Source organism: Megalobrama amblycephala, linkage group LG5 (genome assembly GCF_018812025.1).
Source record: "Megalobrama amblycephala isolate DHTTF-2021 linkage group LG5, ASM1881202v1, whole genome shotgun sequence".
Classification (NCBI taxonomy): Eukaryota; Metazoa; Chordata; class Actinopteri; order Cypriniformes; family Xenocyprididae; genus Megalobrama; species Megalobrama amblycephala.
In genome coordinates, this window is record NC_063048.1 from 17633361 (window position 1) to 17654905 (window position 21545).

Sequence of the window (21545 nt, forward strand, 5' to 3'; positions counted from 1 at the left end):
GGAGCTCGCGCTTGCCTTTAGAAAGACATTTAGAAAGACAATTTACAAACATCACTAAAAACATCATGTTATCATGGATCATGTCAGTTATTATTGCTCCATCTGCCATTTTTCGCTTGCTTGCTTACCTAGTCTGATGATTCAGCACAGATCCAGACATTAATACTGGCTGCCCTTGTCTAATGCTTGAACATGAGCTGGCATATGCAAATATTGGGGGCGTACATATTAATGATCCCGACTGTTACGTAACAGTCGGTGTTATGTTGAGATTCGCCTGTTCTTCTGAGGTCTTTTAAACAAATGAGATTTATATAAGAAGGAGGAAACAATGGAGTTTGAGACTCACTGTATGTCATTTCCATGTACTGAACTCTTGTTATTCAACTATGCCAAGATAAATTCAATTTTTAATTCTAGGGCACCTTTAATACTTTTATTCAGCAAGGATGCATTAAATTGAGCAAAAGTGACAGTAAAGACTTTTATAATGTTCACAAGAAATGCTGTTCTTTTGAACAATAGAAATACTTTAAATTGTAATAATATTTCACAATATTACTGTTTTTACTGTATTTGCAGCCTTGGTATGATAGAAAATAAGTGGGTTATACATGAAGAGTTCAGATGCAAAAGCTGCTAAACGCCACTTCCGTCAAAAATGAGATAATGATATTGAGCGAATGCTCTCCACACATAGTACGTTCACCAAATACTTTTGCTTCAAATCCGCTAAATCCCAGCGTCAGCCCATTCAGAAATACTGGTTCGTTGACAGAAACCGCTAAACGCCAAATTACTTTGTCAGCAAAAGCCTCTAAGTCCACAGAAGGACTAGTCGGAAGATGCAAATTGAATCATATGGTTTCAAGATGAATGACGGTCTGCGTATGAGCCGATTTCAGTTGCCAAGTTTTTTTTTTTATCATGTTTTGTCCATCATCACAGGGGCAATAACAGCATGTCGCGAGTAGCAAGTAAACACAAAACACGGTTTTTGCAAAAAAAAAAAAAAAAATTGACTGAAGTGCCTTTTTTGAAAGTAAGGCATTTCAATAACTAACTAATGACCTTTTCATTGTCATTAAAGTGAAATTATTGATCCTAAACATAGAAGCCTGATAAATAATACAAATTTAAAAGAAAACATGTCAGACAGACTGACAGGTTTTTGTATCTGAACTCTTCATCATACATAGAGCCAAAAATAGCCTAAGATATTGGCTAATTATGCTAAATATATCTGTTTGTTACTAACATAAATATGGTAATCATTCAATACATAGTATATGTCAAGATATCATGGTATTGTCACAGTCCTGTTTTTGTCAGAGGAGTAAAAAGCTTGTGTTTATTAACATACATGTAGGGTGATACTTCAAATGTGTCCTTTTCAATAAATGTGGCTATACCAGGTGTGATCAAAAGCCAGTCACTGAGTTGAATTGGTTTTGTGAAAACAGAACATTTTAAAAGAGTAAATTTGCTTTCACTACCACCACTTTTTTTTTTTTTGGCAGATCAGCAGCTGCATTTTTTCAGTATTTCTGTGTAACAGTGAGGTCTCTTCTTTAAAAAAAAACAAGTGAGGGAGAGAGAAAGTCATACATCTGCAGGTTACCGAGTGTTCAACACAAGATGTGCACACACGAGCAGCTCTGGGAAGTCTCCGAGCAGCCTCTGGTTCCCATGGCAACTGCGGGGCGGTCTCTATCGGCTCCATCTGAGAATAGGTAAAGTAAATCTGCATGCATCTGGCCGCCCGCCAGCGTCTCAAATGAAAGAGCACTTTGAATGGCTGCCAGGTTTGGAGGAGGAGAGAGGCTGTCAGGCCTGCTTAATGTTGGCAGTTTGTACTTGGCAAGACTTGCCTTTTCCCAGAATCCCTCACTCTGGCAGCCCGCCAGACACTTAGCGGAAGCTGAGAGTTAACCCCTGCGATAAGCTGGTGGAAAGCTGAACGTGGAAAACTTTCCATGCGGAATGTGTGTGTGTCCGCACATGTATGTGGCTCTGTGTGTGTGTGTGAGTGTGAGAGTAGGTGGGTGGGTGATGTTCTGCACAGGGTGTTTGTGTATGTGTGTGTGAGTGAGTGCCAAGCCTCAGGGTGATCTGTATTCATGAGAAGACTACAGGGACAGCGAAACATCCCTCAGTAAAAAGGAAGGAGGGTGAAATATCCTTTACAGGCAGACTGCAAATTTAGACTTTACATTCTTGCTAAAGGATTGCATTTTTTTTTTTTTTTTTTTTTTTTTTTTGCCCATAAAATTTTTTTGTGCAACATAATTTGCTGTGTTTTTCACCAAAATATAAATTTTTGAGTTCTACGTATGGTCTTGTCACGCAAGGGCGGTTGTTTGCGAAGTAAAGCCTGATTTCATTTTGAAGTCAAGTGACTCACTCCAAGAAAATTTGTACAAACACTTGTTTCTTTGTGTCGTTAATTTGGGCACAAACGAAAGACATCAGGCTCATTTACACCATCCGAGTTACAAGCACAAAGCATGAATACTATACAAATTGTCTCCGGATTTACAAGCTGGAAGACATTCTGCTTGCCATATCAGTAGTGGTTATTTTATCCTTTTGACATCCAAATTCAGGCTTTGTAATGCTTGATGTACTGTATATATAATTTTCAGCAGAGGGAGAAAATCACATCCTCAAATTTGGATCCTGCCTTACTTGGTAGTTATGTTTTTTTTCTGTTTTGCTAGGATAAAGCACATCTTCTTTCCGTGCCAGCAGAATGCAGGGATTGCAATAAATGGCATTTCTGCTCTCCTTCAGACCTCCCTTGCTTCTTTTTTTTCCTTCTCTCAGTTTTTCCACCCTCTCGTCTTGTTGTATAACAGCGAGTTGTTTTTTTTTTTTTTTTTTTTTTTTTGCGTGTCGTCTACGGTGTGTTCTTAAGCAAAGAATAGACTATGGGAAAGGGGCTCTAGGGGTGAGGCTGCCAAACTTCCTCATTTAATGTAAACAAACACTCAGAGGCTGACTGATATTACCATGCAAAACAACGGAAATATGAGTCTTTATAATCCTAATTATTAAATCACTTAAAGATGTCTACAATAGACATAAACATTGTTTTTGTTTGAGGTTTCTACACAATGGGGTACAGATATTATTTCAAATGCCCAAGAATATCTATGTGTATGGCCACATTGTGCTTATTTTTATTGTAAGTCACGCATGCATTTTGCTGGTGTAAGCATTTTTACAACATGATCTTGCGTTATTAATAGGACCACAGAATATCAAGCTAATGGACATTTTAGAAGCAGTAAGAACGGACACTCTGGAAGAAACATGAATACCTCAGATTTTCCACCCACAACTCTGGCTCTGATATTCTGAAAGCAAACTGGCCAATGAGGTATGGCAAGCAGCTTCAACATTATTTTTTTACTATAGAAAAAAAAAAAAAAAGTATATTTATTAGCTAAATAGTTTTTTTTTTGTTTTTAGAATGTTATGTATGTAATCCAGTAATGACTAGTATCCATTTCATTTTCACTAGAAACTTTTCATCAGATTGCAATGTTTATTCTAACAGTGATGAGTATCTGTGAAATTAGCATTTTATAATAATTTAGCACATTTATTCATTAGATACTAGTACTTATATTTTTGGTACTAGTCATTATATCAATAGTGACAAGTAACTAATCTATTTTTACTGATAACAATTGTTTTGTTTTGTTTACCTGTATGGAATCTGTTGTTCAGATATTAACTATTCACTACAGACTAGTGTGCATGCTGGTGTCTATTCCAGGTTTACTATATTAACTATTTATTAGTTTCTAGTGATTATTTCCGAGACATATTTTAGACGTAATAGTACTTATTTATTAGAAAAAGATACTAATAAACACAAAAATCGCACTGTTACCAGTAGCAATGGAATAGTTACTTGCCACTATTGAGATTTAGAGTGACTAGAATGAAATAAATACTAATATATAATGAATAACCATTGAATAGATACTAGTGACCATTGGATTTACTTGATGATAATTTAAAAACCGCTAGTAACATAATAGTATGTTTTAAGCATACATGTTTAACCGGCTTGCCATATTGTTGGCGGTGCGCGTTTCTCGGTCCATTCAGAAGATTTGTTAGGGAGTGGTTAGCGCATGCGCACTCGCATGGCAACAAGTGGCTTGTCATTTGTAACAGAAAAAGGAACTGCGGAACGTGGTGTTGACGTCACTGGCCCAGCCAGGTGGCATTCCGAGAAGCAGAAGAGGCGCATTCGCCTCCTAGTAACCGTATAACGGATCCGAGAGGAGCAGCTCAACATGTCTTCGGCGCAGGTCTCCTCGTCGAGGAGACAGTCGTGTTATCTGTGCGACCTGCCGCGCATGCCGTGGGCAATGATTTGGGATTTTACGGAACCCGTGTGCAGGGGTTGCGTGAACTACGAGGGAGCGGATCGGATCGAGTTTGTTATCGAGACCGCGCGCCATCTGAAGCGGGCTCATGGCTTCCAGGAAGGGAGATCCCCGGGTCCCGCGCCGCCGCCTGCGGTGAAAGCACAAGCGGGGATGTCATCCAAGGAGTCGGTTCAGATGAATCATGTGGACGGATCATCCAAACAGCAGCAGCAGCAGCAACAACAACAACAGCAGTCCGGCTTGGAACGATACGCGCTCGGAACCGAGAGATCGCGCTTTGATTATTCCAGCATCGGCGCGCACAGGCTTCCGAACGGGCTCGGTGGACCGAACGGCTTCCCCAAATCAGACGACGGACCCCCCGAGCTGAACCGACAGAGCCCTAACTCGCGTCGGAACCACGGGCTGGTGGCTGTGTCGGGGCAGATGAGCGTGCCGCCGAACCTCCTCCCGCAGACCCTCCTGAACGGCCCACCGTCAGCAGCGAGTATAGCGCAGCACAGCCTGTCTGGACGAGCCCCTCCAGCCACGACCAGCATCGGACCTGCGCTCGCGCTCTCCGAGCAAGGTAAAAGACCCGGTTCTGTGTCCAGCACGGACCAAGAGAGAGATCTGAAAGAGAAGCAGCGTAACGCAGAGGCTCTGGCTGAACTTAGTGAAAGTTTGAGAAACAGGTCAGAGGATTGGGCAAACAAACCTAAGATAGTGAGGGACACACTCATCACACTTTCCAATTGCACTCCGTTTGATGTGAGGTTCAAGAAAGATCATTCCCTTCTAGGTAGGGTGTTTGCTTTTGATGCCATTTCCAAGCCTGGCATGGACTATGAACTGAAAATCTTCATTGAGTATCCCAGTGGATCTGGTAATGTGTTTTCCAGTGCGTCCGGTGTGGCTAAACAGATGTATCAGGACTGCATGAAAGACTTTGGCAGAGGGCTTTCCTCTGGCTTTAAATACCTGGAATATGAGAAAAAGCACGGCTCTGGTGACTGGAGGCTCCTGGGCGATTTGCTGCCGGAGTCTGTGCGTTTCTTTAAGGAGGGGCTCGGGGGTGAAATGCTGCCCCAGCCGTACATCGACGCCAGCTGCCCTCTGCTGCCCTCGGCGCTGGTCAACATGCCCCGGGCCGTGGCGTCGGGCAGTGCGCTCAGGACGGGCGTGCGCAAACGCAAAGCCTCCCCCGAACCGGACTCGGCAGAGGGCGAGCAGCAGAGACAGCAGTGGATGGCGAGTCAAAGCGAGGCGCTCAAACTGACCATGGGGTCCGGCTCGTTCGCAGCCTCTCACGGCGGACCTCCGCCCCTGGGGTCTGTGCACTCCAGCCGAGCCACCCCACCCGAATCGGCCCCGCAAAACGGACAGTCCCCCATGGCTGCGCTCATGTCGGTCGCAGACACTTTGGGTAACGCACACTCACCAAAGGACAGCAACTCCGTTCACTCCACCACATCCACCCGACACAACAGTAGCAGCCCGGTCTCCCCCGCTTCGGTGTCCGGACAGCGGCGTTTGGCCTCCCGAAATGGGGAGATCAGTCTGACCGGGACGCCTTCCCAATCGGGTTCACATCAGGGCATGGATCAGGTGCACCCTCAGAACATTCCAGACTCACCCATGGCCAATAACGGACCCTTGTGTTGTACTATCTGCCACGAACGTTTAGAAGACACACACTTCGTCCAGTGCCCGTCAGTTCCCAACCACAAATTCTGCTTCCCGTGTTCCCGGGAAAGCATCAAAGCGCAGGGGGCCACAGGAGAGGTGTACTGCCCCAGCGGAGAGAAATGTCCCCTGGTAGGGTCAAACGTGCCTTGGGCTTTCATGCAAGGCGAGATAGCGACCATTTTAGCTGGGGATGTCAAAGTAAAGAAAGAAAGAGACCCTTAAATATAAATATATATGCTTCCTGCATCAGAAACAGACAAGTGAAACGAGTATATTTAAGGTTGTGTCTTAAAACTTGGTGAACTGCCTACCAAGACAACATTTATGAACGTTATAGATGCATTTTAAATGCTCAGAAATGCTAAGTGTGCAGCACGCTTGGTTTTGAGACGCAGCCTACTTGTTGTGAATATTGAAGTAACAGAAATAGTCCAGTGTACAGAGACATTTGTTTTCCTCCACGAAGGAGGAGGATGTGTGCGTGGAAACCTTTTTTACGGCACTTTTACGATTTACGTTAACGTTTCTATTCAATTTCATACTTATTTTCCACATCTACATGTACAATCCCAAGCAAAAAAAAAAAAAAATGTTATTAATGAATACACTTTTTGTGGTAGGTATAACAAATGAAGTGAGTCTAAGAGAGGGCATTCTTTGTTTCTTGATCCCGTCCTTTTTTTTGTTTGTTTTTTTGTTTTGTTTTTTTAGTATGATCTTTAAAACAGCAGTTTTTAATTTGTATCCCGTGGTCTGAGAATACAGATATATTTTATTACGTGTTTTCATTCTCTTTTTGCTTTAAAGTTGCACGGACGCTTTAGTAGAGCAAAAAATACTGTAAATGAAAAATGAAATGCTCTGTTTGTTTATACATATTTCTGTAGTAACAGAAGACTTGTAACGTGCCTTGGAGCTGAGTAAATTGTAATAAATTCATTGATATTAACTCTTTGTGGCGTGTTAATTTGTTCAGGATAGAAATGTCTGATATTTTCATTTATTTCAAAGTTCTATGATGAATTATAGTTGGCAAATTCGTTTTTTTTTTTTTCTTTTCTTTCTGTATAATAGAAGACATCTTGGCAACGTGGATATTTTTAGTGTCGTCTATTTGATAATGAAACGGATGTTTCGTTTTCAATATTTTGTAGATGTTCATAAGCTAAGGGGGCCAAATTATTCTTTTTCCCTTCTCTTTTTTTTTTTTTTTACCAACAAAATCCATCCAAAAGTTCTTTAAAAAAAATGAAAAGTACTCAGCTAAGAACATTTCTCTGTTGCTAAGAGTAACAGTTGATCGAGTATCGTAGTAAGCATATCTTTTTCATTGCTTTTGTTAATGTCTTGTGCATTCATGTCACTGTTTTTGCTCCAGACAGATGTAGTCTTGCTACTCTGACCTAAAAGTCAAATGTTTGATGCAGCCACAGGGCATGAAGCATCCATTAAGCACTCCCTGATGGGTGTCACATGGGGTACGTGAAGTGCTTGTTTAGTTTTTTTTACTCCCTTAGCAACAAGTTCTGTTAATAGCGCACAATAAAAACTGTTTCACTGCATATGCAGAAGGCGTTAAAATAGCACACGATTACCCTGCTCTTAGCACACCGTGTCTTAATCTGTTACGCCTCAGTTTAGGACTTGTTAGCTGTTCTCTCTCTCCGCGTGTCAGAGTATTTTGTTGCGGGCAGAAAAGCTGGAGAGGGAAAATGCTTGCACATGCCTGAGATGGCCCTGGGGATGTATTCCTCATTTAGAATTCAGCTGGTTGGTCATGTGACTTGTCAGTCGTACACTTGCATTGGCTGCGGGAGCGAGGGAAAACAGTTGGTGCGTGGCTGTTGCCATGACTCAAACTAATGCTCTTTCACAGACAAATAGAAGGTGGCACAATTCATTCATGGCAGCCGGCCATGCAAGAGCATCCAGACCAAATAACACGGGGGACGTTAAGGTCAGAGAACAATGCACATGCCAAGCTATTTTACTGAAGTGGGCTCTGTGGTTGAATTCTGTGGAGGCCTGTGGTGCACATCCTGTAGATCAGAATAATTTAAGCGGGAACTAGAGTGCTTCTGCACTGAGCAAGATTTTGTTTCTTTAACGGGCATGTGCAACACATTTTTGTTAATCAGCATGTATGCATACATTCTTGTGCATATAAATACATAAATGTGTGTATATATATTGCACCACATCTGTAAATATTTGTTTAAAAACATAAAATAGAAGATATTGAAAGGTTTTGAGCAGGGTTTGTAACTATATTCTGATGCACAGTTAAAACTGAATGTTTTTTTCCCCCCTCGTTGAATCATGCATATGAATTAAGATGCCAAAATATTTACATATTCAAAAGACAATGACAGCACAATAGATTAGCGAGGCAATTTAGTTCAGTTTTGTATAATACATCCATAATCCTTCTAAAGAGTTTAGTTGTGCTTTGTGGTGCATTGCAGTGATATTGTCGCTGCTGCTCTGTCTGTGAGGAATCAAAGGTGTGGTGTCTGGTTCAGGATGGAGTGGGCTTCTATTGTCATGCTAAAACTGACTTGGGTTTGAGGTGCCCTTGGCTGTCTCCGTAATCACCTAGGTTTTAAGTTTCAGTGCACATACAAAGAAAAAATAAACAGATACACCAACCCCACCCATTACAGAAGGCGGGGGTCTCACTTCCTGTTTACTACACATGCTTCTTTGGTGTCTTGAGTGTGTGTGTTAAATTCTGCACCTTTTCATGGAATGCTTTGAGACACTGACATCTGGACGATGTTGAGAAGACCCTTTACTTTACCTTTGCTTAAGAAATCATGCAATTACTTTGAGTGGCCATTTAAGGATAGAGATATTCTGTAATGATATCAAGACGAGCGCAAATCCAATCACTGCCTTTGTGCTGCTATATATTTTTTTTTTTATGTGTGTGGTTAAAAAGAATTGATGTATTTGAGCCTCTTTTACAATCTGTTGTATGTTGGATATATGTGTTATATTTGTGTTGCTGCCAACATCTCAAAAGTAATATTAATCTCTAAACGTGGTAGCTTGTCTGTTTCGGAACATTTGTTTTTGGTCATATTGTAAAATCTCTGCAGTCTGTCCTCCCTTCGCTAGCTAAGGAAGCCAGCGGCTTCTTCCCCTCCTCCAATTCCCTTCATCCCCATAACACACACATTTCTCTCTCTCTATCCCTCTCTCTCTTTCTATCTCACCCCCTTCAAGGGAGAAGTTTCCAGTGGATAAAAATACAGCCACTCCAAAGGTTACGCTGCAGTGCCATCGTGCACAGTTGCCCATGGTAACAGCCTTGTTCAAAACATCATTTATTCAGGAATGCGTGGAGAGGTTCAGTGTTAACCCTGCGTGTGCCGGCATTTGGCTGTCTGCGCCCATGTGTTTTCAGCCATGTTTTGCATGTCTTTTGTTTAATTGTCATTTTTACAGTTACAGTAGTTTTCTTGCTGATATGGTTACATTATTTTCTTGTCATCGGAATGAATAACAATGCAATTACATTGGGCGTAAAATCTCAAAATACAATCAACAACCGGTGGATCGAACCAGATTCCGGTCTTGCTTTTTTTTCTTTATTGATAAATCAATATACTCGGATGTACATTACAATAACGGAAGAAAATGTTCATTTCGTCGCAACTTTAAATATTGATTGCCATTCTGCTCCCGTATGTACAGTAGTCTGTTCATACTGGTTTAGAAGTTATTTTTCTGTGCTGCTAACGTTTTACTATTTACTTGTATTGCATAATATATATATATTGTTTTCATGCAGGTTTCCTGACCCATTCCATTGGTCACATCAATGTTGCAAACAAACAAAATAATGTTTTAAAAGCGGCACAATGGGGAAATCAGCCTGCAAATGGCTTAAAGTTGCATATTAAACTGGTATATGCAAAACTATTTTAACCATTCAACCTCATATTTTCCCCCCACCGCATCAATGCATCCCTGACTGCGATATGGCATTTAACTCTCTGCGATTGTGCTTGTTATTTAGCACCAATGGAGAAGGGAGAGGAGGGGGGGGGGGTTATGTGCAAAAGGGTTATTCCCATTTTGTTTTCATTCACTGTGCCTCCAAGCACAACCATTTATAGACGGTGATGTCAGCACTATCTTCCATAGCCCAGGGCCTCTTTGGCACATAATGTATGCAATCTCAGACATTCCATTCCTGCCTCGCAAATAAGCTGTGGGCTACAGCGGGCGTGTGCTTCCCCCTCTTTCTGCAGATATTAAAGGCGCAGAGGGGGAATTGATTTTCTCCTGCTTTTCACTCCTACTCTCTCGTTTAGTTTATTTTTCGGCGGCTCTTTTTCTTTTCTAGCGCGGAGAAACTAGACAGTAAATCCTTTTTCAATCATTTGGGAATGGCATGTTATTGTTAATATGATTTAATGTGATATCTGTCATCTCTCAGTATCAGTTTTGATTTTGCAGCTCACTTTTGTGAATCTGTCATTAAATAAACATCTTTTTAAAGGTCTCTATTTTTATCCGTGCCTTATATAAGAACATACGCCTCTCGGAACAGACGCAACTCTGGTCTACCCTTGACTAATGGCATGTGGGTTGTAAAAAGGGGTCCGTTTTGGCAGCGTTTCAGATGTTTTTCATTAGCTAGTAAAGGACATCAATTTTCGGATGGAATTCCAATTTGCATTTCAAGGCCAGTCCCTCCTTGAGGGCCAGGGCCTGTTACAGCTTCCTGTAGATTCCCGCCGGAGAAGTAGTGGGGTGGGGGGCTTAGTTTGGGGGCAGGGGATTGTTTCTGAGCACATGAAAATGGCCTATAGGGCACCATGGAGACTCTGTCTGTCTTGAAAAGCTCGCAGGCTGGATTGTTCAAGGATGGTTTCACTTGATTGATCTAAAGTGTTGAACGGAGAACCCGCTGAATACCTGCCGAAGCGCAATTTTTGGACCTTTCATGTGCTTTCTGATAAGGTTTTATACATTTAAACAGCTGTAGTGCATGAAATGACACACATTCTTTGATAATCATCTCATTTTCCCACAAAACACTGAGTACGAAGCATCCCCTCCTTTGTTTTTAGTTTGCAGACGGGCTGGCTGGTTGGAAGGAAAGGGTTAATTTGTAACTCACGGGCTGTGCGGCTCTTGGCCGGCTCACTGGAGAAATGTAGCCCCCTTTCATTCTCTGGGTTGTTTACACGACTGGCAGCCATTTTAGACTGGAGCTCTGCTAACACAGAGAGGTCTCGGGTTTCTTAGGCTTTCACAGTACAGCGAGTTCAGTCAGCGGCTTGTTCTGTCATCCATCTTCCATCGAGGCCCCTTCCCCCCCTCACACATTCACACACATTCTCTCTCATTCTACAATCTGGTCACCATCCACTGTGCTCGGATAGCTGTATACTGTTCACTTTTAAGTGCTCTGTTGTTTATTAAAGCAGTAAGCCTCTTGAGGCTGAACATTATAGCGATTTTTCCATGGTTAAGGGGTGTTTTTGCATCAGCAATATGATAAAACATAACAATGTTCAATTTTAGGAATTTGTCAACTTTTATTGTCATTTATTAGGCAAATAACAAACTGAAACACACACACACACACACATATATATATATATATATAACAGCTTGCATTGTCGCTGGCATTTTTTTTATATACTTTTCCACAGTCTGTGTTATTGACTTCCAGATAGTTTCTAGTTGTTCCCAAAGACTTGCTTTTGATTAAACTTTTGTGCAATCTATCTTTGAAGCCATTAAATCCCACCAATAATTATATTTTAGCATTAGAAACACTACTGTGACTAAATAGCTTACACATACTGGTGTGGATTAACCATTACAGAAACATAAAAAATGATTTTGGTAATCACCAATACTGTTAGTTTATTGGTTTATATATGTGTATATATATATGTGTGTATGTATAGATGTATATATGTATATATATATATATATATGTATATATGTATATGTATATATATGTATATATATGTATATATATATATATATATATATATATATATATATATATATATATATATATATATATATATATATATATAATGTATGTGTATATATATATGTATATGTATATGTGTATATATATATGTATATGTATATGTGTATATATATATATGTATATGTATATATATATATATATATATATGTGTATATGTATATGTATATGTATATATATATGTATATATATATATATATATGTATATATGTGTATGTATATATATGTATATATGTTTATGTATATATATATGTATGTGTATGTATATATATATATATATGTATATATATATATATATATATATATATATATATATATATATATATATATATATATATATATATATGTATATGTATATATATGTATATATATATGTATGTATATGTATGTATATATAATTTGCTTTAATTTGTTACAAGCATTTTTGATCTCTTAACTTTTTTATTTATTTTTATAGGATATTTATAGGATAATGCATTGATAACAGACTTTTTCACTTTTACGTTCAATTACTCTGACTCTTTCTAAAGACTTGTGTTTTGAGTGTGTGTTCTGTTCTCTCGTTTGCCCTTTTTTCTCCGTTACTTAACCTTGTCTTGTCCTAAATTTGAAAGCGCATGCTTTCACTGAGCTGTTAAGGGATCAGGATTCTGTGTCTGCATTAGTATCTGTCTGTCTGTTGCCTTGATCATGTACCAAGAAACACAGATGATCTCACTGGACCAAAACCATCAGTATTAATAGCAGCGAAACTCCCATGTAATGAAAACCTTCCAAACGACCTTGTGGTGAAACCAAAGGTTGTCATCTATCGCAGCTGCGAGAAAGGACAATGGGTGTGGTTTGCCCACTGAAGGGTCTAATTGGAGGGCTCTTTAAAGGTGATGTCATTTATTTGTCTGTGGGTCTTTACCTTTCCCATCACTCAGGCATTATTCCAGGCCTTCTGATTAAATCTAATCAGGTGTTCCTCTGTGTCAAAACAACCCCAGCCCATCATCACACCCGGAGTGGTATCATCTGCTTTCATTAGGAAATGAGTAAGATTGATCAGCCGAGGCCTCCTCTGCTGTTTGTTACAATCATGTCAACAAATGCATCCTTTATTTATGAGATAGATTTAGCCTTTTCTAGAATCAATAAACCGTGTATGGTACTGTATGAAAGCAACTCATTTGTTTCAAATGATTTTGTGAACATGTTGATATTTGTTCTGCAGTAAATACTAGGGTTGAATTGAGCTGACTTTGACCTTTTCTGTTTTTCTGTTTGGTTGATCATCCAACGGGCATGCGTGATCAGTTCAATGGGCAAGTTATCAGAAATTATGCTACCATGTTAGATTATAGATTTTTTTTTTTTTTTTTTTTTTGAATTATGTGTTTGGATCTTTGCATAATTTTCATTATCTTGCATCTGAAGATTGTTCTTAGATGTAGATGTAGTAAATATGTTTTGCATAAAGATTGATTTGCCCCATAATAATAGTCTTTTTTTCCCTTCCGCCAACATGTCGGAATGCAAAACCAGCAGTTATGTTCTGAAATAACATTAATATTTAATTTTCCTCATCTCAACAGCTGAAGCCATGTACTGTGTGTCTGTACTTCCCCGTTCGTTTTTCCCTGTATTTTATTTCACTCGGTCTTCCCACCTCTTGTTGACTGAACATTTTCGCAGCGTATCCAGCTGCCGCCTGCCGCGCGCTGTGCTCAATGACCTCAGCTCCTGGCTGCCGATTGGTTAATATAGACTTTGACTGTACTGCAGCCCAACCGCCACAAATGCCCCCTGCAAACAGAGGTGTTTCGGATGGGTACATCCGCGATCACCTTCCTCCTGTCACCTGGGCTGAGTGTGACACCCCCCGTACACCCCCATCCCCCCCCAACATGTAGCCCATCTGTTGCGTGAAAGAGACCCGTGATGGTGCTTCATTACAGAGTGTTAGAGGAATGTCAACAGCTGAACCAGACTTCCCTTCACACTTCCAGACTTGAAATAAGTAAGGGGAAAAAATATGTGTAAATTGTTTTCGCAGATGGTTTATTTCGGGCTTGGCTGTGATGCTGTTCACGCCAATCTTGAAATGGTAGAACTCAGGAATCCTATTGAAATTCGACTAAAGAATGAAAGAATGTCATTGACAAACTCTCCTTTGTGATTTTTTTTTTTTTTTTTTTTTTTTTTGTCTGCAGGCCCTGAGTCTCTTGGCAAACACATCAATACAAGCCCCATTATTTTTTAGTAAAGGATATATATATATATATATAATGTATATGTATATGTATATATATATATATATATATATATATATATATATATATATATATATAATGTATATGTATATGTATATATATATATATATATATATATATATATATATAATGTATATGTATATGTATATATATATATATATATAATGTATATGTATATGTATATATATATATATAATGTATATATAATGTATATATATATATATATGTATATATATATATGTATGTATATATATGTGTATATATATATAATGTATATGTATATATATATATATGCGCATACATCAAGGCTGCGTTTATTAGATATGACATCATTCTAATATGCTGATTTTGTGCTCAGGAATCAATTTTTTCATATATTGAAAAGCAATTTTAAAGGAACACTCCACTTTTTTTGAAAATAGGCTCATTTTCCAACTCCCCTAGAGTTAAACAGTTGAGTTTTACTGTTTTCGAATCCATTCAGCCGATCTCCGGGTCTGGCGGTACCACTTTTAGCATAGCTTAGCATAGCTCATTGAATCTGATTGGACCGTTAGCATCTCGCTCAAAAATGACCAAAGAGTTTCAATATTTTTCCTATTTAAAACTTGACTCTTCTGTAGTTGCATTGTGTACTACGCAGCATCTCTCACAAATGTCTTCATGATTGCAAGGTACGCTCCCCGTGCAAGCAGGGGGTCACAGGCGCTGCGTAATATCATTGCGCCCGCTGCACCCATGGTACGGCAGCAAAGTTCCTTGATTATTACGCCGGAATGAGAGTATAGTTCCTAGCCATATCGGCCTAGAAAATCGCAACTTTTCATTTTCCGTCGATCTTAGTACACGATGTAACCACAGAAGAGTCAAGTTTTAAATAGGAAAAATATCAAAACTCTTTGGTCATTTTTGAGCGAGATGCTAACGGTCTAATCAGATTCAATGAACTATGCTAAGCTATGCTAAAAGTGGTACCGCCAGACCCGGAGATTGGCTGAATGGATTCGAAAACGGTAAGACTAAACTGTCTATTTTCAAAAAAAAGTGGAGTGTTCCTTTAAAGAGCACTGGGCTGTCACCTGTCTGGCATATATTCAGGGCATCACTGTGTGGTTGATAAGATGTTCTGAGTCAATGTTAGTTTATTGATTTGTGGTTGCTAGGATGTTTTTAATTTTGTTTTTGATTTGTTTTCAGACCCAAGTCAAAATAGCCCATCACCAAATCTCTATGACATCCTGGTCACTTTTTTTTTCCTCATTATTTTTAATTTTTCAACCTTCAAATGAGTAATCACAGATATCTGCACATCCAGTTGCGCAAATGATGGTCTGTGCTTTGGTGCAGATTAAAATCTCACACTTAAATCATATTTATAGCTCCTATCGTACATCGCTTCATAAAATTAACCCTATAAAGCCTATTGTATCATATTTGATACATAATCAATATGATTAAAACTTTGCTGGAAAAAACCTGTTGCACTAGAGTGTGAGCTCCATATTCTCACTTTCATAATGGCTCATAAATGCTTGATGTATCAAATAAGATACAAAGCATAAAACATGATTATTTAATGTAATATTTTATTATTATTTTGTCTATAGGTTCAATAACTTCCAATTTTCTGACTATTACTTAATATATCAGGCTTTACAGGGTTAAGATTGAACCACTGTAGTCACATGGACTATTATAATGTCTTTACTGCCTTTCTGGACTTTGAAAGTGGTAGTTGCATTGCTGTCTATGGAGGGACAGAAAGCTCTCGGATTTCATCAAAAATATCTTAATTTGTGTTTCAAAGATAAACGAAGGTCTTAAAGGTTTTGAATGACATGAGGGTGAGTAATTAATGGTAGAAATTTTATTTCTGAGTGAACTAAACCTTTAATTTTACCATTGATTAATGTTGTGTGGATGTGTTGTTGTTTGTTGGTTTATTCATTTTGTACAGATGAGTTAAGCTCCAAAATGTAATAGGTCTGCTCAACTCCTTAACCCCAAGTATAAGAACTAGTAACAGTGATCCTTGCCTTAGCTTTGCACCATTTTCGTGTGCTACCTTTAGTGGAGTAATATTACCAAACCGATTGGCACCGTCTCTGACATTTCCCGCAAATGCCGTGTGTGGTGCACTGTAGTCTGGCATTGCATTAGATTGTGTGGCTCTTCATGTCTTCAGTGTGATTAGGAGATGGAGTCTGTTCTTTAAATAGAATGCCAATGAAGGAGTGCATGGTCTGATTGGCAGTGGCAATGTATAATTCAGTTTTCAACCCCCAGGATTCAGAGCGAGTCTGTGTTCTGATTACTAATCAGCAGACACGGTGACTCTCCCCACCTCCTCGACGGCGAGAAGGCTCGACCAGCTATCAGCTGCTGTGTCTGTCATGAACTGTTGCGTGCCAATCTGGAGAGCCCCGCTAAAAGAGGGGGGTGAGAGAAGATGCCTGTTACCATGGAGAAGCAGACCTGGGGTGATGGTGGTTGGTTGTAAAGTCTAGGTCTTTTTAGTCTCCAGATATCCTATTTTTCTTTTCCTCCTGTCAGAGCTCTTCTGAATGCCATACGGTCCGGGGGAACATACAGTTTCCCTAGAAGAGATTTTGTGGCATTTTTGCATGTGGAGAGCTGCAGTAGAAGTTTAGAATTGCATTTGTCAGTATTTTAGTACTTAACTGCAAGTAATGCACTTCGGCGTTCAATTTGTCCTCCACCGTTTGTGCTACAGACATGAATGATTCCTGAAATCATGTGGTATTTGGCGGAGAGGTTCACTGTGAAAAATATCCTGTTAGATTTACGGGGGGAAAAAACGGCAGCTGTGATTGCCAGAAATTCATTGTGGTGACAATGTTTCTAGTATTATAGGATGGCATATTGGTGCCTGTATACAACTTATTACTATATATTTGATAAATGAATATAATGTTGATATACCAAGCTAACTAAACAACCTAAATCTGAATTTTATCTTAAAATGTACTGAGAACCACAACAACAATAATTCAGGGGGGTTAAAAAGAAAGGCACATGATAAATCATTAACATAAAACATGGTCAATACTTGTGTATTGTGTACTTGTGTACAGTGTCACACACAGACAAAACACCATCAGGGTAACACATGACACAAAAATAATGCAATAAATGTGTTTCATTTTCTAAATGAAATGCAAAACACAATAAAAATAAGAAACAAAATGATTTATATGAACGGAGTGTCTTGTTGGCAAAGAATATTTACACTAACTCTGCCCACCAATGTCTGGTTATGTCACACAAGATTAAAAAGACTATGCTCTGTTCAACGCCTGCAGTGGTGTAGGCTGTAGGGAGTATGATATGTGGAAGTAGCTTTTGACGCGTTCGACCTGAGTTCGAATCCGCCTTTTGCCGAATCCACTCTTCTCCCTTTTCCCATCACATATCAGATCGGTAAGGCATTTATTCTCTATAAAAATGAAGAAAATATTTGAATAGTGGAAAATAAATAGCCTAATGAGTGTTTAATAATAAAGTATTTTTTGGGTAGGGGTAGGGGTTGGGGTAGGTGCAGGGAGGGCTTTACTATCCCAATAAGGGGGCATCCATTTAATAATTTTAAAAAATATAGTAATTTGCACTCTATTTTATTACTGCATCCTGTAAATGTACAACAATACTGAGGTGCAAATAGTATCTGCCACTATTTATAAGTATAAATAGCATCTAATGGGGTGTGACGAGACTAAAATGTGACGAGATTTCTCGTCGAGGCGAAAAGTAGTCTCGTGACATTGCCATGACAGAGTGGTTAGTTAGCTACATTTACATTACGCCTCCACAGTCGTTTTGCTTTGTATTTAAATAAAAAAACATTTAATTCAGTTGGATAATGGTCGCTGCCGTTCCATATTTACAGAGTTACGCGCGATTGCTGAAAGTGAAAGTTAACGTGAGCGTGCATTCAAACGCGATTTCAATACCCCGCATTTTGACAGCGGCTCCCTGATGAATACAGATATCTCTCAATATGAAAGCTATCTTAGGCTGGGCAGTGTAGTTGTAACCATCTCTTAGCTCTGTGTCAGAGAAAAATTTGGTCTTATTTGCACTTTGAATATTGACAGAGTGTGATTATGGTTGCACTTATTGTAAAGTGTTACCATAAAAATGAATAACAGTTTTCTCTTAATCTTATTAAGCACAAACAATAAGGTTTCATTTGTTAACATTAGTTAATGCACTGTGAACTATCATGAACTAACATAAACATAGATTAATAAATACTGTAGCACATATATTGCCTTTGATAATAAATACTGTAGCACCTTTTACAGTACTTGTGTATTGTTGTATTTCGCCATTGAGGATTTCTTAAAAATAGTGTGTAAAAGTCTTGTCTCATCTCGTGAGATACCTGTCTCGTCACACCCCTAGCATCTAACAACTATTTACACTTATTGCAAAGAACTGATACTTCTGTATAGTGTAAATAGAATATATTGCTATTTTCACTTAGTGTAAACAACATCTTAGTGTATATAGCATCTATTGCTAAGAAAATGTGCTCATTTCACTTAGTGTGAATAGCCAATGTTGTTGATGTCATGCAGGGACTTCTGGGAATGTCTTTTTTTTATTGTTTTTCACTGATTTTATGTTATTCCTAATTTTTACTTGCGAAAACCATAAATTTACAGTGTTACAGTGAAATTGCATATAATTTGATAAACATTTACAATGTTTCACTGTTTATGGTAACTTTTATGGTAGCTTTTTCACATTATTTTCTCTAAAAATTAAAATAATTTTTTGCAGTGTTTGCTATTACTTAAATAGGTGAAAAAAATGCATATATAGACTGTCAGAGGCTCTTTAAGGCACGTTCACACCAATGACGATAAAAGAATAGCACAACACGCCACAACTATAGCAATAATGGCACAGGGAAACAATATTGTTTGAATCACTTTCAGAAAGATTTTTCCCAACTGATGAGTGATAAAAACAATGACAGCCAATCAGAATCCATCCTTCTTTAAAGAGCTTGAGCATTTAAAGCAGCAGACGACAAAACTGCAGCATGGCGCACATGCTTAGCATAAACAGAACAATATTGTGCATTGGTGTGGACACTGATATAGCTGTCGTTATAGTAATCTTTCTTGGTGTGAATGGGCCTTTAGACTTAAGACTAGAGTTTAGCCAGTAACTACTGCAAAATAACATTTTCTTCCAAATTTCAAAAAGTTTTATAAAACAGCTGTTGTTTTTTCCACTTCAATTATTTTAACTGCACCATAGGTGTGATGAAAAATTATGCCCTTGATTTTGTAAAGTGAACATTTTATGTGTATATTTTACAGCTATCTGTCTGAGATTTATGGTCAGCGTCCATCTCTAACTCTTGTTTTCTCACTGGTTTTGGCCATCTCTCTGCTATCCATCATATATCTCGCTTCTCATCACGATTTTGTTTTTGTTCTGAGCCAAACTTCTTTTGTTTCATCTGTCCGACCCGTTCACATTTCTGGTAATCAGAACCAGAGCCGCTCCAGGAGTCCGACGTCCCACTAGCCGGGGGTGAATTCTGGCGGTTTGGTTGTACTTATTCACATTCCATGGTACATTTTTTGTTCAAGTTTGAAATCTCGCTGAAATGTGGGCCAAAGAGTACACTACTTCTTTCCAGCTTTCCTTTTTCCACTTTGTGTCCTCAGCATTTTACAGCTTCCCAGAAAACATTGCCCTGCTTTTCCCAAATTTAAAACCCATTACTGAATCTTAGCCAGTGGCTAAATCAACCTCGTTTTCCCATGTTGTCTGCACGATAATCAGATATATGTAATATCCACTGAGGGAGTTCAGAGCGAGGATGAGTCATAGCTAATGCAGTTTTAAATCATAGGGCTTCATTCACACCCTTGAACGCCTGCGTCGTCTTTTTAAAGGTTGTGATTTGCTCATTCACACACTTTTGCTGGATCCACTATAGTCAGGAGGACTCCTGCTGGTTAGTATGTGGTATTGCAGGCTGCTTCATGGATTTGGGGTTTTTGTTCGTTGGTAATTGCATTCTACTTGTTTTGAGCTGTTGAATAGCTTATTGACTGTACTATCTCATCCCTTTTTACTTCATCTAAATCAGCGTCAAAAGAAGTCACATCGCATCAATATTTCCTACATATCTCTGAATCACACAGCCTGCACCAAGCCGCCTCTTTATTGATTATTGGTTCACATGAACAAAACAGTTCCCTTCAAGTTCACCTCCTTAAATAGCACCAAAGTCAACATTAAATCAAAATTGATTGTATTTACTTTAATAATACTCATTCCTGGTCTAACTGTGCAAGATTTGTCGCCACTTGATTTGTTTTTTTATGTTTTATTTCATTGCCTTCACAACAACTTTCATTTTGAGCCAATATCTTTGAATGTTTTACTTGTTAATGCATCATATAATGGAAGTACACTCTTAAAAACAAATGTTCCAAAGATGCCATAGAAGTACCATACTTGGTTCCCCAAAGAACCTTTCAGTGAACAGAACCTTTTTTTTCTTGGTGTAAAGAACATTTTAATAATCTGAAAGAACCTTGGAAAGATTCTATGGATGTTAAACGTTCTTCATGGAGCCACTGATGAAGAAAGAATCTTTATTTTTAAGAGTGTATTGTGTTGACTTCCACTGCAAATGCTCAGAAGGCCCGCTTTTAAAACTCATTACCTGCGCTGACCACGCCAGACAGCGAATCTAATGTATTGCAGCCTGTTTGCTAATGGCAGCCGCCAGTCCTGGCACAGATATAGAGGAGAGCAGTAGAGGAGAGCAGTGCCGCCCAAACTCCCTGTTCCTTCACGGTGATTAATGAAACCCCAGCTCACCGAGCTCCTCTCTCAGCCTCCATGGATCGCTTCGGTCTCTCAGGTCCCCGCTGTATTTCCTTCACGCTGTCAGATTTATACCAGGGTGTAGTGCATATTTATGAAGTGCACTCTCCATTTGCACTTGCGGCTTGTTTTTCTTACATTTACTGTCCGTGGCTCTGGATATTAATCATACGTCACTCACTCCCTCTGCTCACTCTGTCGCTGCTCTTATGGTTGTACACCAGCCGCATAATTGAGCGAAACGCTCCAGTTCTGCAGGAAGTAGGTCCGAGGAGCCAACTCGTACACAAGGGTACTTGTGGTGAA

General features: G+C 39.1%; 2 protein-coding genes across 3 annotated transcripts in view; both read left to right on the forward strand.

Annotated features, from left to right (window-relative positions):
* The window catches only part of kiaa0586 (KIAA0586 ortholog), a 154434-nt gene that overhangs the window by 15941 nt on the left and 116948 nt on the right, over nucleotides 1-21545 (forward strand). The window lies entirely within an intron of this gene.
* On the forward strand, nucleotides 3851-7026 carry irf2bpl (interferon regulatory factor 2 binding protein-like). The gene has a single exon (XM_048190919.1). It carries the CDS (start codon nucleotides 4314-4316, stop codon nucleotides 6297-6299), a length of 1986 nt encoding a protein of 661 aa, XP_048046876.1. The 5' UTR covers nucleotides 3851-4313; the 3' UTR covers nucleotides 6300-7026.